We start from the raw sequence: 17,861 nt of genomic DNA, 5'->3' as shown, positions 1-17,861 counted from the left end.
ATCTAAAATGGACTAATTCCTCAAAAACTGCAAAACTACCAGAACTCAACCAAGATGAAACGGACAATCCAAATAGCCCTATATCATCATAGAAATGGATGCTGGAATTAAAAAGCTCTCTTCAAATCAATCTGCAGACCCAGATGGTTTCACCGGAGAATTCTACCAATCTTTTACAGAATAATTGACACCAAGTTTTCATAAACTCTTCCAGAAAATAATAGAGGAAGGGATATTTCCTAATTCATTTAATGAAAAGTTTATTAATCTGATACTAAAACCAGAGAAAGTCAAAGAAGGAAGGAAGGGAGGGAGGAAGGAAGGAAAGAAATGAAGGAAGGAAGGAAGGACGGAAACTATAGACCAATCTCTCTCATGAACTTAGACACACACATCTTCAACAAAATACTAGACAACTGAATCCAATAATGTATAACAAGAATTATTCTCCCCCACAAAGTAGAATTTATTCCAGTCATGCAAAGCGGGTGTCAACAGTCAGAAGTCAGTCATGTAATTTACCATATGAACAAGCTAAAAAAGGAAAATTATATACTCACATTAGCTGACACAACAAAAGCATTTGATAAATGACAGGACATATCTTGTTTATGAATTGGAAGCCTCAACATAGTAAACATATCAATTCTCTCCCAATTGTTCAACAGGTTTAATTCAATTCTTATCACAATCCCAGAAAGGTCTTTATACATATATACAAGATTATTCTAAAATTTATATGGACTGGCACAGGCCCTAGAATAGGTAAAAATATTAAATAGCTAAAAATGACAGACTCCTTAGACTGGACACCAAAAGCACAAGTTATGAAAGAAAAGTTCATAAATTGGATCTCATCTAAAGTAAAAACTTTTGCTCTGTGAAGACTCGAAGAGGGTAAAGAGACAAGTAAGAAAAGATATTCGCAAACCACATATACTACAAAGGACTATTATCTAGAATATACAGGGAACTCTCAAAAGTTAATGGTAAAAAATTCCAAACAATCCAATCAGAAAATGGGAAAAACACATATGGACATTTTACCAAAGAGGATGTACAGATGGCAAACAAGCACATAAAAAGATGTTTACATCATTAGCCATCAGGAAAAGGCAAATTAAAACCACAAACATATATCACTACAAACCTATTAGGGCAGGAAAAACAAAAGTGACAACACCAAATGCTGATGAAGATGTGAGAAACTGGATGGCTTATGCCCTGCTGGTGGGAATGTGAAATAACAGCCACTCTGGAAAACAGTTCAGCAGTTTCTTGCAAAATTAAACATGTAACTAACATACAACCCAGTGATCACCCTCCTGGGGATCTGTCCAAGAGAAATGACAACTCATGTTCACACTAAATTATGTATACAAATGACCAGAGCAGCTTTATTCATAATAGTCAAAACTGGAAGCAATGTAGATGCCCTGCAGTGTGCAGATGTGAAAGGACGTGTGGTAAATTCATGCCATGGAATACCAGTCAGCCATAAAAAGGAATGAACTATTGAAGCCCACAATATCCATGGAATTTTGCTGAGTGAGAAAAGGCAATCATAAAAAGTTACACAGTGTATGATTCTATGCATGTAACATCGTTATAATGACAGAATTTTCCAGATGCAATACAGAGAGTGGTTGTCAGGGTCAAGGATGCAACAGGAGAGAGGGAAATGGAGGGATGATAAAGGGCAACATGAGTGAACTCTGTATTATTAGAATGCTCTGTGGTATGACTGTGGTGGTGGATACAATTACTTAAAAAGACATTAAAATTGTATAGAACTTGATATGCAAACACGAATACAAGTAAAACTGGGGAGATCTGAATAAGATTGGTGAATCATATGAATGTCAATATCCTGGTTGTGATGTTTTATTATAGATTCGCAAAATGTTAGCATTGGGGAAACTGGCCGAGGAAACAGGGGTGGCTTTGTATTAACACTTGGGGTTCAAATAGCAGTTAGGCAGCCTGCGTCAGAGCTCTTCTTGTCTTCATCTAGTCAATGGAAACAATACTCTTGTCACAAGACTCAAGAGATAATGCAGGTACAGATTCAGGAAATGACAGTTCAAGCTCCTTTTTCCTTCTTCCTTTCTGGTATATTCCATTTCCAAAGACCATTCTGAACACTGCAGAATTCAGCATGTTGTATTATATTAAGGCAGAAATAATAACTACAGCAATATAATAACATCTTCTCTTTGCACTGTCTTTTTACCCTTTTTAAAACAATTTTTCATTAACCATTCCATTTTATACTTACAACAATCCTTTGAGGTTGCAAAACATAAGATAGGCAGCCAGGCTGGTTGCACTGTAAATGCATGCCCTTTGTTGTTTTAAATGCACTTGTTCCCCCAAAAGAGAATAGCTTCAGCTTTGAGGTTAATTTCGTGTCAAAAACACACAATACAAACGTTAAATGCTTTTGACTGATGAATCATGGAAAAGAGATCCTCAGTTCTTCAGGTTAACAGTGTATAAAGCAAGGCATGTATTTGTTGGCTCCTTGGAGAAAACAGCCACAGTGAGTCAGTACTGGTCATATAATTGGCAGAACAGTTGGAAAATGACTCAGTTTGTCTAGACCCCAAATTAGCTGGAACTAACCCCATCCCACCTCCCGCAGGTGCTGCGATTGGGCTGTTTCCCTTTGAACCTATGGCTTCTTCTCCTCCGTAGTAAGGTTGCCCCCAAAGACAGCTTCCCATGGACCCCCAAGGTCCTGGGTCAGCTTGTTTTCCCAGAGACCCCTGAAACAGCTGGTACCCCAAATCTAAAATGGCAGCATCCAGCAGTCTGGCTATTTCCACATGGATGGGGTTGTTCGGACAGCGTATCTAGATGCCGTAAGGTGTCGGGAGAGGGGTCTGCCCAGGCCAACACTCTCCAGGGGTGACAATGAAGGTTGGGCAGCCTCTGCCTTCGCCACTTGCTGACCACCCCCTAAAACCTATTGTTGCCCCCCTGCGAGTCCCACTGCAATGTCTGAATTTCAATAAATATTTCTGGAAAGAATCAAGCAAGAAAGCTTCCAGATACAGAGTGGGAGAAAGGGAAGTTAACAAGGGATAAAGTTTAAGGCAAGAACACAGCGATGGCATTTGAGTCTGATCTGTATTATCAGATGTGTTCATGCTCCCAGGCAATGCCATTATGGGGATAACATGAAGAAAAACAGTTGCGATCATGCGATTCCAGAGTTCTAAGAACCTAAAGAGGGTACTTGATTTCTAATCGTGAAAAATGGGTTTTTATCTAGAGAGCATTTAAGCAGCTATCTTTATGTACTTATTCCTAACATAAACTGCTTGAGCTTTTCTGCAAAGCACTGAGCTATATAGTGATTGACTCCTCTGATAATATCAATGATATAAAGCACGGAAACATCAGTTTTTAGTGTTTTCTTTTTTATGGCTGTTCCACAGTCTTTTAATAAAAAGAGAATGATGCCCTTTAGCTCAGGACCTTCAGACAACAGCAGGGGGAGGCGGCCATAGTGATATAATGTCCGGGGCAGCTTCTAGAAGCAAGAAGCAGTTTAAAGAATAATGGTTCAACCAGCCATAGAATAACTAGTACCCTTATCAGTTAATCCACAAACCTAGTCAGGCAGAGGCAATACTACTAGCTCACAGATGGTCCTGATGTTGGCTATTCATCCCCTTAGAGTGATGGACATCGAAAACCTGTAACATGTGCCCGCAATCTCCAGGACATCCTGAACTTAATGCAATCTTCCCATCACCAATTTTTAATAAGGGCAGAGGCCAGAGGGAAGCCATGAGGAATGAGATCTCCAGATGCAGTTCTGCTGCAAATTAAATTTGAGAAAATTATTAATATATATTCTTGGAAGGATCTCAATAGAGATTTGTTAAGTAAGTCATTTGTCTGTCATTCTATAAAAGTAACCTGAGTAAATTCATCCATCTCTTGGGAGGATTAGACAATTAAAGAGTCCCCTAACATTCAGGTGTTCTCTTTATGTATCAAGAAAGTTAAGCAAATAAAAGCCATTAATGGGAATTAGAAGTTTTAAAACCGTATTTAGGATGAGATAGGTTAAGCTGTTTAACTTTCTAAATTTCCCCTGAATATCGAGATCTGACTAGAATTCCAAAAGGGAATTCTAGCCCTCCCTAAAACAGAACCTACAAAATACTGAGCTTTAGGTAGTAAATACCATACAGAAGTTTCTTAACTCAAATTGTATTTGAAATATGTCTCATGAGATTCAACGATTCTATACACTGTCCTCTATTTAACTAACCCAGCCTATGTGTCATTGCTCCAATTAGATGTTAAACTCCACGCTGACATGTCTGAGATACAAGTAGTCAAAAGTATTTGTGATGTATTTTCTAAAATTACCTGTGTATTCACAGATACCAACTGTGATTCTCAGTTTTCTTTCTTTTTTTTCCTGTAATTTTGTAAACTAAGGAAATGGCGTATCTCTTCTCTGCTGCAGCTGATTAAATGCCCAAGTGATCCTCGTTACATTATGTTTCCCAAAGGGCATCTCAGTTTGATTCAGTTGGCTATTTAGCTTTTCATTTATAGATCTGAGCCAGCGAGAGGAAGTTATAATAACACTATGTCAACATAATACATAGTTTGCTATTGCTCTCTTAACAATAAATAGCATTAAAAAAATGGGTGTATGACTTCAGATCTTTAATAGTGACCTAAGGGACTTTATATGGCACTACTTTGCCACATTTATATTTTGTATTTATTTGAAAATTTCTCTCATTTGTTTTCGTGACATCCTTTCTTAAATTAGACATTATGGTAATAATAAAGCTATTTTGCGTGGGGCTTGCATTTCTTAGCTCTCCAGTGTGTTCATGTGCATTATTTCACTTTTCTCCTTACCACAGGCAGGAAAAGTTTATTATATATATTTTATAGTCACGAAAACAGAGGTACAGAGAGGTAAAGTGACATCCCTCAGGGCCACAGAGATAGTTAATAGCAAAACTAGAGCTAGAAACTCCATCCTTGGCTTCCTGGCCCCATATCTATCCAATTTATCATGACATATACTGCTCCAGACGAATGCCAGGCTGAAAGCATCAATCAACATGGAAGCTTGCAAACAATGCAGATGTCCGGGCCCCACCCTGTAGCAATCTGTACTTTTAGAAATAAAAGTAACTTTTGCCTAGTAAATTGTCAAAAAAGAATATCTATTTGGTGATGGTGTGAGAAACCAGGGACTTGCATACACCGTGGTGGAAGAGTAAATTGATGTAAACTGTAGAGGGGGGTGGATCAATGGAAAAGGATAACCATGTAAATGGAGATAGCCATTGCCCCGGAAAGCCCTCTACTGGAAATTTTCCTGAAGGCACATAAAACAAGTGTGACAACGTATTTGTGCAGAGTTTTTTACTGCAAACCTGCTTAGAAATGCCCAAGAATGGGGTGGGCGGGGAAACAAAAGACTACCAGTGAGAATCCGTTAAAAACATGGCACATCCATAGGTAATGGTAAGGAATACAGATGGTGGAGCAGAATCACCGGGCTTGAGTACCTGCTCCAACGCATATTAGGTTTGTGAATTGGGGTAAGTCCTTTAGTCTTACCCAAGCCTCAGTTTCATCATTTATCAGATGAGGATACTGTTAACCTCTAATTCACAGGATTAAAGTGAGGACCAAATAAGATAAAATGACTCAGGCATTTAGCACAATGTATCGAATATAAGAGATACTCAATAAATATTAGCTATGAAGTTACCAGTGCTATTATTATAATTGTTATCATAAGTCATGGGTCAGTAACATGATCTTAGTTACTATTATTGATAGTAGTAATGGACCAAAAAAATGATGAGATAGAGGTATGTCCTGTCAGGGAAAGACATCCAGGATATAATAAATGAAAAGAATATGTTCCCAATGTGATGAGAGTACAGGTGCTTTAGTTTTTAAAGGCAGAGATAGCACGTTCAGCTACAGCACTTTTTAAAATGTGAACTGCCTTATAAGTAACTGCTAAGTTAGAGAATGAGTGAGTGAGTACAACAGCCGGTACTGGTTTTTTTTTTCCCTAGTAGAAAAATAAGTTGAAGTTATCAGAGGCAAGCTTTCTCACAAATAAAGAGCAAACCTCAGCAATGTACAAGTAGACTAAGCAAAAAGCAAAGATCCTGCAGAATGACTTCCACTAATGAAAGAAGTTTCTAGCTTAGTAATTTCAGCAGCCACTGCACAAAGCTCTCTGTGCAAGGTGCAAAAGCAGATGAAGATGCTACAAAGATGGTTCCCTCTGAGCTGAAGGCCCTGATGAGTGAGGATACCCCTGGATTGTAGTTTTAGTTTTGATAGAACAGGTCTCATAGAAAGCGACAACACTGTCCTCTGGGCCCTGCATCTGGAAGTAGTTGAAACCGTCAGGGTGAAGCCCTGCAGAGCAGATTGTAACTCTGGGGGCAAGGCCAGTGCAGGGGTTCCTACGCTCACGTTTATGGCAAGGCTGTCACTGTGTACCAGGACAGAGATCCACAGACACACAGTGAGTTACCCCAACACTGTTTTCCCCTATCTCTGTTACTTTTGATATGCAGTTTTATAGAATGCAAGGGCTTTGGGGAGATATATGGCATTCTTCTAGAAAATAATCATTTTTCCAAAAACACTGATAATGTTACACCACAGAGAAGTAGAAAGAGAGGAGCTGAGAGGGAGGAGTGGGTTGAGAAACTCATAGTTTTACTTTCTACTCGTCTATATATTCTTTTTTCCATAATTTTTAATGATTTGGAAAAAATGATACAGACAAAATGCAATCGTGAATTAGTTCTCATGTGAAATTAGATTTGGAAGCTACTAATGAGGTGTATATGGCATTTATTAAACATGTGAGTCAGAACAGGAAGTGTGCACCTGAATCTCAAGGATATGTCAATGTGCCTGCATATAAGTGCACGTGGGAGGAAAGAAGAGAAGGGGAATTATGTACTTACACATACAAGACTGTTCTGGTATCCCCCACTTTCCCAGCATCACCCACTGTCAGGGTGTCATAGCCTCGTTCCAATTCAAACTCCTCAAAGGCAAGCTTGATGACCTGAATCAAAGGCAAAAGATAATGATTTAGCATCACAGGAAATTTAAATATTGCAAATATTCAGTTGTAGTATTAATTTTTGCTCCTCAATTCCATTGTATTTCACACGATTTCAAGCTGCTTTTTAAGTAACTATATGGATAACTATATACATTTGAGAGCCCTCAATTATAGAATTTTATGGAATTCAAAATTGCTATTACTACAAAGATATTTATTATCAGCTCTGACAATGAAATGACACTTTAATTCAAATATCTATCAAACACTTAACATTTATAGTGTTTGGAATGACTGAAAGATAACTCGGTATAAGCAAAAGAAATGTTGATTGAAGTTAATGAGATATATTTTGAGGACACCCAGAACACCCTGAAATAAATATTTAAAAGTTATGTATGTAGATTTCATCTAATTATCCATATCAACATACAGAAAAAGACCTTTTGAGGCTAGAAAGTTGTCCTCTACATTTAACTTTGCAAAGCTTTGAAGTTTTTTGTTTTTGTTTTGATAAATAACGCTTTTTCCAGGGGCCGGCCCGGTGGCGCAGTGGTTAAGTTCGCATGTTCCGCTTCTCGGCAGCCCAGGGATCGCCACTTCGGATCCCAGGTGCGGACATGGCACCGCTTGGCACGCCATGCTGTGGTAGGCGTCCCACATATAAAGTAGGGGAAGATGGGCATGGATGTTAGCTCAGGGCCAGTCTTCCTCAGCAAAAAGAGGAGGATTGGCAGCAGATGTTAGCTCAGGGCTAATCTTCCTCAAAAAAAAAAAATAAATAAATAACACTTTTTCCTGATGAGCCACACCATGACATCTAGGCAAGATCGGTTTACATGTGACACACCAATACGCTACGATTCTATGAACTTATTTCTGTAGAGCACAGGAACCTTTTCTCCTGAGAGAAGAAATGCTTCCTTTGGTGACTAATATCATGATTGGGGAGAAGAGAGTCAAAGAGGTATTGAAGTTAGGCTAGAACCCTGGGTGACAAGGACAACAAGGAGAGATAAATGGATGACAGATAGATGATATATATAGGCGATAGATAGATGAAAGAGATAGAAATAAATGATAGATAATAGTACATAAAAGATAGATATGATAGATAGATGAAGAGATAGACATGATAGATGAAAGAGACAGATAATAGGAAGAGATGATAGATGAAAGTGATATAGATAGAGATGATAGAATGGCAGATGAAAGAGATAGATAAAATGACAGAGAGAGAGAGAGGGAGAGAGGACAGGAAGAACAGCCACGATAATGTTGGAAATACATTCTAATGGGATCTATTTCAGAGTAGATCTGAAACTTTGGAATCTTGTAAAAAAAGTATCAAATGTCTGTTAAACTTGAAAGAAAGTAGTAAGTGGTACTGGGGGAAGGCAGGCTTCTGCCTGACATCCAATTTGTTGCGCAGAGTTCATCAAAGAAAAGCAGGCTCTAAACAGGTGCTCTTCCAAGCAATGCTAAGATAGAATAGATTAATTTTGTTATTTGAAATTCTTACTAAAATTAGTGATATAGCCATTATAATTTATTTAAAAAATCTACTCTTTCAAATTGCAGTGTTTGTATGAATACATTATTTTAGCAATCTGATTTGAAACAGGTGTAGAAGTTGATAGCTGTCACAAACCCATATAAACATTGCATACGAAGCCTAAAGCCTGAGGATAGTTTCTTTCAATTTTTGGCTTTCTCATGGGTCGATTTATAAGTGACCGTGGTCCAACAAGAAGAGAATAAAAGAAGTAAAGCTTCCTCATTGAGACCGGGGAGTTCCTATCACCTTTTTGACACATTTACTCAGTCCTGACTTGTGGAACAGCCTGCAGCGAAGCAATGATAATCCATTAAGGTCTGAGGGTCATGGTTGACCGACTTGTAACGAGTCACAGATAGGGGGTCCCGCTACATAAATGTGCTTTCATTTGGGGTGTAAAAATAGCCATTTTGTAATTCTTTCAAGCCAAGGAAAAGGCTGTTAGGTCTTCTTCCGCGTTTAGCCTGGACAATCAGCAGAGGCTGTTGTCAAAGGACAGTCCTTCCCCGTGCTATCAATGCTCCATAGAAAGAGAAACGTAGCCTCAGTCTTGTGCAAATTCAGCACAGTCAGAGATTAACAACAATAACTAATAACAAAATATAATAACTATGACAATATATTGTAATGAAAATTACCATAGATCTTAATAACCTCAGCGTAGGATTTTTTCTCTTTCCTTATGAAGTCTAGAACTTTCACCTTTTCACTTAAAGGAAGCATTTTACGGCGTCTCTTTGGCATATCCGAATTGCCAGCATCCCTACTCTTGCACTTTGGAGCCATTATTAAGTAAAATAAAGATGACGAGAACACAAGTACTGTGATGTCACGACAGTCGGTCTGATAACCCAGTTGGCTACTAGGTGACTAAGGGGTGGGTAGTATTTATAGCGAGAATCTGCTGGACAAAGAGATAATTGATGTCTTGGGTGGGACGGAGCATATTGGCTCAAGATTTCATCATGCTGCTCAAAATGGTGCACAATTTAAAACTTGTGAATTGTTTATGTCTAGAATTTTCCACTTAATATTTTGGATCACAGGTAACTCAAGTTGCAAAAAGCAAAACCACAGACAAGGGAGGGACTATTGTATTTGCAGTACAACAACAAAGACTCACCAGCTCACCAGGGACAGTAAGAAAACGCAAAGCAGTGATGGAAGAACATTAAAAATGGTTTACTGTCTAAACTGAGAGAATAAACCAGTGAGATCTCCAAAAGAATTTCATTACTCCCTGAAATGAAACAACCAAGGAATCAAGACATTTTTTAGAAAAATATTGAAACATATTCTCAAATGGATGAAAGAGGATAGGAATTTATTAAAAATGAGAGGCTGGGAATTTAAGAGTCACAACTTAATAACTGCTATAGAATAAACCAGCGCATTATTAGATGTGTTAAACAGCCAAATTAACATTTACAGAACAGTGAAACCTACCAACTGAGGATATGGGGTAAGTTAGCTGGAACTTTGAAGGACTAAAAGATGAAAGGATTACAAGAGAAAATTATAGATCTATGGATAAAAGCAGAAGACATTGAAGTTTGTCAAGAAATAACTGGAACAAAGGGTGCACAATCAATAATTAGAAAAATAAGGGAAGGCACATTTCTTAACAGCTGATTAAAGTGTTGAGAATGGAGCTTAGAAGTGGTTCATTATGGCCCCACTTAAACAAAACAAAGCCATAAAAGAAAAACAGGACCACCCATCTCATAGAACTGTTTGAGAAAACTGAAGGAATTCCATTCACAAACCTAGAAGAATTTGAAAAAATGCAAATCAAAGTTAATTTTGTTTTTTTTTCTGACATAATAAAACCCTAGAGATGATTGATCCACAAGATTATGAGTCCCAGATAAAAAGAAAAAGGATGTTCCTTTAAGCATGTTTATTCAGTGAAGAGGTTATTTTATGTGAGAAGGAATGGAAAATCTTTTACAGATTTTTAAACGTCTCAGCTGGTTTAGTAACACACTCCTTATCTCCACGTTGGCTGAAAGACCCTTCAAACCACAGGATTAATTTTAGAGTTACCTACTGAGTATCTTGCTTAAATATAAAGAGAATGATGTAAAGGAAGTTATATAAACTAGAAAGGGTTGAGTTGATAAAACAAAAATATGTATATGATTTCTACATATTAAATAATAGAGTTAAACAAATGAAGAATGAGGCAACCAATTTTCCCCTGGGGTTGAGCCCTGGAGCCCAGACGTGGTCTCACAAGGAAGTGGCTTGTCCCAGAGCCTGTGAGACGTAGGGAAGCTGATACACGAAGTGGCAAGGAGGCAGCTGGGACTCAACTAACCCAGCCACCCAAGACCATGACAAGCTGCCAGGGAGATGTTCCCATCTGAACACCCGTAGGCCAGATTCTAGTGTTATATCTTATCTATCACAGATGCTAGCAAAGCATGCTGTGGCAAGGCCATTTAAATGCCTCCCAATCCTACTGCCACCCATCCCCAGTCTTCTGAAGGCAAATGGAAGCTTAGAGAGCCTGGTTCCTAGATCCTGCATCCTAGACCTGTATACTGCAGGTGGAGGGGTCTAAACCTGTGTAGAGAGGAGAAGGTGAAGAATAGGAAAATACTGACACCCTTACCACTGCTTGTGGTTTGGGAGAGGGGCATTAAGTGACCTATAGTCCTGCTTCAGATCAAGAACGACAAAGCAGCGGTGACACAGATATTTTATGTTTCATTCATTCACTCATCTTTCACCCATCTTCAATGGTGTTTATAAATATCTCCCTTTCTAACGGGAAATCTCTACAAATATCCAGATCTTTATCAAGAAAAAAATTGGACCACGCAGAAATAGCCAATGATGGATATTAACTTATGCTTCAAACTATGAGTTGTAAGAGTAATATATTGTTTGGCCCCAAATTTGTGCCTTAGTGGAAAAGAAGATAGGATTTACCCCTCCTTTATGTCTTTTGTGTCTAATTTTTCACTTTTAAATTCCAGTACTGTACATAATTCACCTCTAACTAGAAAGTTCTTTGCTGCGCCCCGGGCATGGCTGGCTCTCTCAACTGGGTACCAATTTGAGTACCCTTTTTTCAGGGAGTCTTCTTTGACCTCCCTGTGAGCATCACCCCAACTCTATCCACTGACATGTTTATTACCTACTTTTATTTTCCTCCCAACTCTCTTAAGATTTTCTGAGATTTTCCTATCTAGCTAGCTCTCTGTCTCTCTAGTTCTAGCTGTCATCTATGATTCATCTATCTATCTATCTATCTATTTATCAATCTATCTTCATCATCATCTATGTTTCATCTGTCTGCCCATTTTCTTTCCCATTATAATGTAAAATCTATGAAAACAGAAGTAGTTTTATTTTTCTTTTTTCACTACTAAGTGCAGCTCAGTAGGTGGCAGGTATTAAATTAAATTATGTATATATATATATATATATATATATATATATAATAGACAGTTTTACCGTAGACTCTCTTACATCGGTCAAAAGTTGATGTCCTTACATTAATGTAACCAAAACAGCACTACAGTTCTGCAAAGTGAAGCTGATGCATTCATAATAAGGGATAAAAATCACACTCAGAAATATCCTGTAACACTTCTGCATCCTAGGGGATTTCAGAAGTGTTTTCTTTTTTTTGCATTTATGGAATGATCCTTCATTAAGGGTCAGAGTGGATTATTTTATGGGCACACTTACCCTCACCTACTCTATATCTAAGAAGAACTGTGAAACAGCAAACTATTCATTCAGAAACTAGTTTTTTATTCATCAAACTCACAAGACTTCACAGTAGTTTGACTTCTCAGTTTTACTGAAAAAAGTACAAAAGAATAGTTCTTGTGATGCCACTGTTTTAAATTAGTAGAATTAAAGACTCCTTTTAGTGTTGATCGCAAAGGATTCCTTCCGGCATTATATTCTATGGCAAAACTTGGGTAATAATATGTAACAGTTACCAAACGCACAGAGTAAGTATATTTCAAATCTACTCGAACACCCTGGGTCTATACATATTTATTTGAAAAAATATTTTGAATAATGTTTACCTGTTTGACCGATAGCTAGCACAGTGTCCTATAAAAAAGGGCACTGATTGACAACTACAAATTTTATTTCTGTAGTAATATACAAATGGTAATTTTATTGGGATTCTGCAAAAAAATGTATTCTAGGTATCACAAGCGATGTGTAGAGAGGCATGACAGCACACTGCTTGTCAGTGGGGGCTCTGGGCCTCGTCTGGCTTTGGATTCTGGCTTTGCCATTTACTAGCTGTATGATCTGTGTAAGCATACTCAATTCCCTTCCGCATTTGCATGATAGGTAGGATAATGCGAGTTACCTCACAGGATTATTGTAAGGAATAAAGGAATCAATATGCATAAAACATCTAAAATAGTGCACCACACTTAGCAAACATTCCATGAATGCCAGTTATTCTTCTAATTCAAACATGAGCCTTGGATCGGGCTGTGTGACAGTCTAGGAATTGTTCACTCTCTTTACCACACACCTTAACAGTCCAGTAGGTTGTTGCCTTTAAACATATTTGAACACATCACTCTTTTCTTGAAAATCTGCACGATCTCACTATTGTCTGCATATTTGAAATTCTCTTATGGCATATTTCTCAAGATGTAGCCTATAGACCACTTGCCTCAGTATCTTCTGAGTGTCATTATTAAAAATACAGATCCTTAGACATTGTCAAGAGCCTACCATACCAGAATTTCTGGAGGATGCCCAGAAAAGGTGCATTTAATGTGCTCCCTTGGCGATTCTTTTGCATAATGGGGAAAACTGCCTTAAACTGATGTGTAAAACCTCTCCCATCTGGCACTGGGTTAGCTCTGGATTGCCCACGCAGGGTGTGCACTTCACAGCCTTGGGCCCCAGGGTTCTGACTGCCACCTTGGTTATAGAGCCCCCATCACATAGGCATCTGCTCCAAAACAATTGTGCCATGTGAAAACAAAATTAATCAGTGTCAGGGCTGGAAACTTGTAGTTGTGCTGTCTATGTGACTTAAAACTCTGCAAAATTGGACATTGAGAGTGACTTTCAAAGCCTACACGGTTGGGCCTTTTCTGGATACGTACTCAGCAGACATCAGATATTTAAAGACAAAAGAAAAAAGAAAGTCAGCGCTGGTTGATCACATCAAGAAGGAAGAGTTTAACCGCACTGCCAGGCCCTAAAACACATGATGAGTCAGAAAAGTCATCATTGTGACCCCAGAGTGAGAAACCTAAAAGGCCAAGAAATAATAATAACAACCACCACCACAACGATGGTTCCCCCAGTGTCTGCTGTTGGTCCCGTCCTGCGCTACTTCTTTCACATTGCTGCTCTACGTGCATGACAATAGAATCTAAAGCAGGAGGATTTGAGCTTTACACATGACAATATGACACCTCAGAGGCCAGGAGGCCTGGGACAGGAAGAAATGGAGAGCAGAGAGGGAGGATGAGGATGGAGAGAGGGAAAGGGAGAAAAGAAAAGGAGGAAGGGAGAAAGGGATGAAGGTAAAAAGGAGGAGGGAAGAAGGTAAAGCTTCCTGGGAACACTGTGTGTTTCATAGTGACTCCACGTGAACTCGGGCCTTGAAAATAACGTCTGCGTCAGTGTTGCTGGCATGAAGAGAGCATGCAGGGCTGTCCCACATGAACCCATCACCCCAGGGTGATCCACTCAGTGCCATCCAACCAAGGTGTCCCGCCGTGGTGGTGATGGCGCACATGCAGGCCCTGGGATAGGTGTGCGTTGATGTTAACACACATGGAGCTGGTGTACCACGTTAGCTGCACTTCACAACAGCGCGTTCCTTTCTATCTAGCTATACAGACCTTCATGCTTATCACTCCCTGCATTATTTTGCATCTGTTTTCTTTCATCCTAACATAACCCTACATCTATTTTCTACCTGTTGAAGCATCAAAGTATCTGGCAATCTTGAAGATTTTATACAGCAAAACAAGCAGAACCATGTTAATCTACGCTTAGAAAAACACACATATGCAGTAAGATCCTGGAACAAACAACCCCCAAATCAGTGACACTTTGAGGGTAAGAGGAGGGGGCCACGGCTGTAAAGGAGCATACAAGGAAATTCAATTGTATTGATAATGTTTGGCAGTGTTTTACTTATTTTTATACGTGGGAGTTTGTTTATTACGCTTTATGACTTCCTAGTGTCTTAAACATTTTATGACAAATATAAAACTAAAATAAATATAAAAGAGTAATGAAATTATTTGATGCCAATTTGAATGTAAATTTTGGTATCCCCATTGCCTAAGTGTGCTGACATTTTCGCTTAACCAATTTAGATTATTTTGCTCGACTATAATATAGGGTTAATAACAAACACTTTCATCTTAGGATATTGTACTGATTGAACAAAAACATGATATATATCAAAGGGCTGACATCTAGCTTGGCATATGATGAGAGTTTCATAATTGACAATTACTATTATCATGAAAAATCACAGAAATTAAATAAACAGAATTTACACAGTTGGAAAATGATGATTGAAGTTATTTAGAGGCAAACTCAATCATGAAGCATCACGAAAATCATTTGAAAAATCTTGGAAAAAGTTGAAACCTGTCCAATCTATTTAATTTAATTAATTTATTTATTTTTGTTATCCTTTTTAAGTTGCAGTAACATTGGATTATGACAATATATAGCTGTCAGATGGACATCATAATATATTTCAAATTCTCTTTGGATTATATCATGTTCACCACCCAAAAACTAATTGTAGTCCATCCCCTCACATGTGAGCCTCATCATCCCTTTTGCCCTCCCGCCTTCCCCTATGGTAACCATCAATCCAATCTCCATTGCTATGTGTGTGTTTGTTGTTGTTTTTATCTTCTACTTATGAGTGAGATCATCAGTATTTGACTTTCTCCCTCTGACTTATTTCACTCAGCATAATACCCTCAAGTCCCATGCATGTTGTCACAAATGGCCATATTTCATCATTTCTTATTGCTGGGTAGTAGTCCATCGTGTATAAATCCCACATCTTCTTTATCCATTCGTCCCTTGATGGGCACCTTGGTTACTTCCAAGTCTTGCCTATTGTGTATAATGCCACAGTGAACATAGCGGTTCAGGTATCTTTATGCCTTTGTGTTTTCAAGTTCTTTGGATAAATATCCAGCAGTGGGGCAATCTATTTTGTTTTGAAAGTAAAATGGAAATTTATTTCCTTATCATTTCATTACTATGAACTTTTAAAAAAAGTAATATTAAAGTTAAAACTAAGCATAAAGAAATCAGATCAATGAAATGTGACAAATATATTGTGTGATGTTTGAGAAAAATTTTACATTTATTAATTTGTTCATTCACTTATTCAGTAGGCTTTGTTGTATTTCCAGCTTAGCTATCATGGAAAATTTTCTGCAAGTTTTACGATGTTATAAGTATTTTCCATCAATATTAAAAACAAATGAAATTAGTATTTTCTCTAGGCCAAAAAGAGACTACTCCTCTGTAACTCCCACAGACTGTTTTCCCACCAATACTTTTCCCAGTATGGAAAGTAGACACATCAATTGTTACTCTCCTACTTTGTGAATTCACAATATATCAGACCAGTTATAACCATTAGAGAAGAACATTCCACAGACACTTGTTCAAGAAAAAAATAAAGATTTCTCAGAACTCAAAATGTTCTTATCAGTCATACTTATGAGCTCAGACTGGAGAGAGAATGTCTGGGCACAAATCCCAGCTCTGTCTCTCACTAGCTACTCACTGTAGGGCGAGGTGTCACTCCAGCTCTCCTGCCTCACTTGCCCCCTCTTTAATAGGGATAAAAATCATTCCTGTCTAATCACACTTCATGAGAAGTTAATGTATGCGTTTGGTAAATAAACTAATCTCAAAAGCATCTACATCAAGAAAAAGTGGTTTTCAAGGAAATCCAGACAATGAGGTGACACATATAATCAGGGCTTGTTAATGGAAAAAAAGATTAAGACCCGTTTGGTGACTGCAAATTATTTTTTAAGCCTTTCCCCCACCTAGAGGTAAAGTGAAGCTCTTTACAATCTACGATTAACTTTTGTTAGCCAAGTCAATATTATCATAAGAGTAATCCATTGCTATGGAACACAATTCAAGACAATTTCCTCAGAAAAATGTTGAGGTGGTGCTGGCCTCCCTAAGCGTGTGGTCTTGGGCATGTAATTGAACTATTTTCCATCTCACTTTCTTTATCCTTAAAATGAATGGACTGGACTATTCTACTGAGATTGTCTCTAATTTTCATCCAGTCCTAATTTTCGGTAATTCTGTGTGTATGTTAGAAGCCGTAGCTGGTGGGTATTACCTATCTAAAGTGGAGATGTATTAGAAGCTGGGAGCTTGCTGCAGAAAATAACGGATGCTTAATTGTCTTCAGGTGAGGAGCTACTCGTTTCCAAGAAGTAACAGGATAGCCAGGGTGAGCTTATTGGTCTCTAAACTGAAGGGTCTGCCTGCTGCCTCACTTCCTGGAGGGACAAAGGTGTGTCAGCCCACCGGTCAGCTGTGAGGTTACCTGGTCAGAAGAGCAATTAGCAGGTCAGATTCGATTCCATGGCAATGATAACTGGGAGCTGGATGTCCCATGAAGTGACAAGGGTAAATCTTAACCTGGGTGGCCTTACACTCTCTGACATGCAAACTCTTCCTTTATAAGTATGTGAAAAGGAATTACCAGTCATCTTTCTAATTAATGTATACGTTATATATCCATTTTCTCCCTCTTCATGGTTTATTTATTGTTTTATTATTTATTTATTTATTTGAGGAAGATTAGGCCTGAGCTAACATCTGCTGCCAATTCTCCTCTTTTTTGCTGAAGAAGACTGGCCCTGAGCTAACATCCATGCCCATCTCCCCCTACTTTATATGTGGGACACCTGCCTCAGCATGGCTTGACAAGCACTGTGTAGGTCCACACCCAGGATCTGAACTGGCAAACCCCAGGCCCCTGGAGTGGAACATGAGAACTTAACTGTTGCACCACTGGGCCGGCCCTACATTGCCTAAATACTGGTAAGAATTTAACAAATGAATTAATTAGGAGAGAGCAAATTTTCCCACCTGAAAGAAAGGACTAGCCGATAGGGAATGAATATCCCTGTATTTGCTTTTCTAAAGACTGGGGTAAGTGGTGTGTGCTCTACCTGTGTG

General features: G+C 38.5%; 1 protein-coding gene across 2 annotated transcripts in view; it reads right to left on the bottom strand.

Moving 5' to 3' along the window:
• CSMD1 (CUB and Sushi multiple domains 1) overlaps window positions 1-17,861 on the bottom strand; it is a 1,835,848-nt gene that overhangs the window by 455,552 nt on the left and 1,362,435 nt on the right. For both annotated transcript variants that reach the window (XM_044760557.2, XM_070499942.1), the window contains one exon: window positions 6,993-7,096. In XM_044760557.2, coding sequence (XP_044616492.1) covers window positions 6,993-7,096 — 104 coding nt within the window. The remainder of the gene's footprint in view (window positions 1-6,992; window positions 7,097-17,861) is intronic.

Source organism: Equus asinus, chromosome 27, assembly GCF_041296235.1.
Source record: "Equus asinus isolate D_3611 breed Donkey chromosome 27, EquAss-T2T_v2, whole genome shotgun sequence".
Classification (NCBI taxonomy): Eukaryota; Metazoa; Chordata; class Mammalia; order Perissodactyla; family Equidae; genus Equus; species Equus asinus.
Note: the sequence above shows the minus strand (reverse complement) of the source record. Positions and strands in the feature narration are given on the sequence as shown.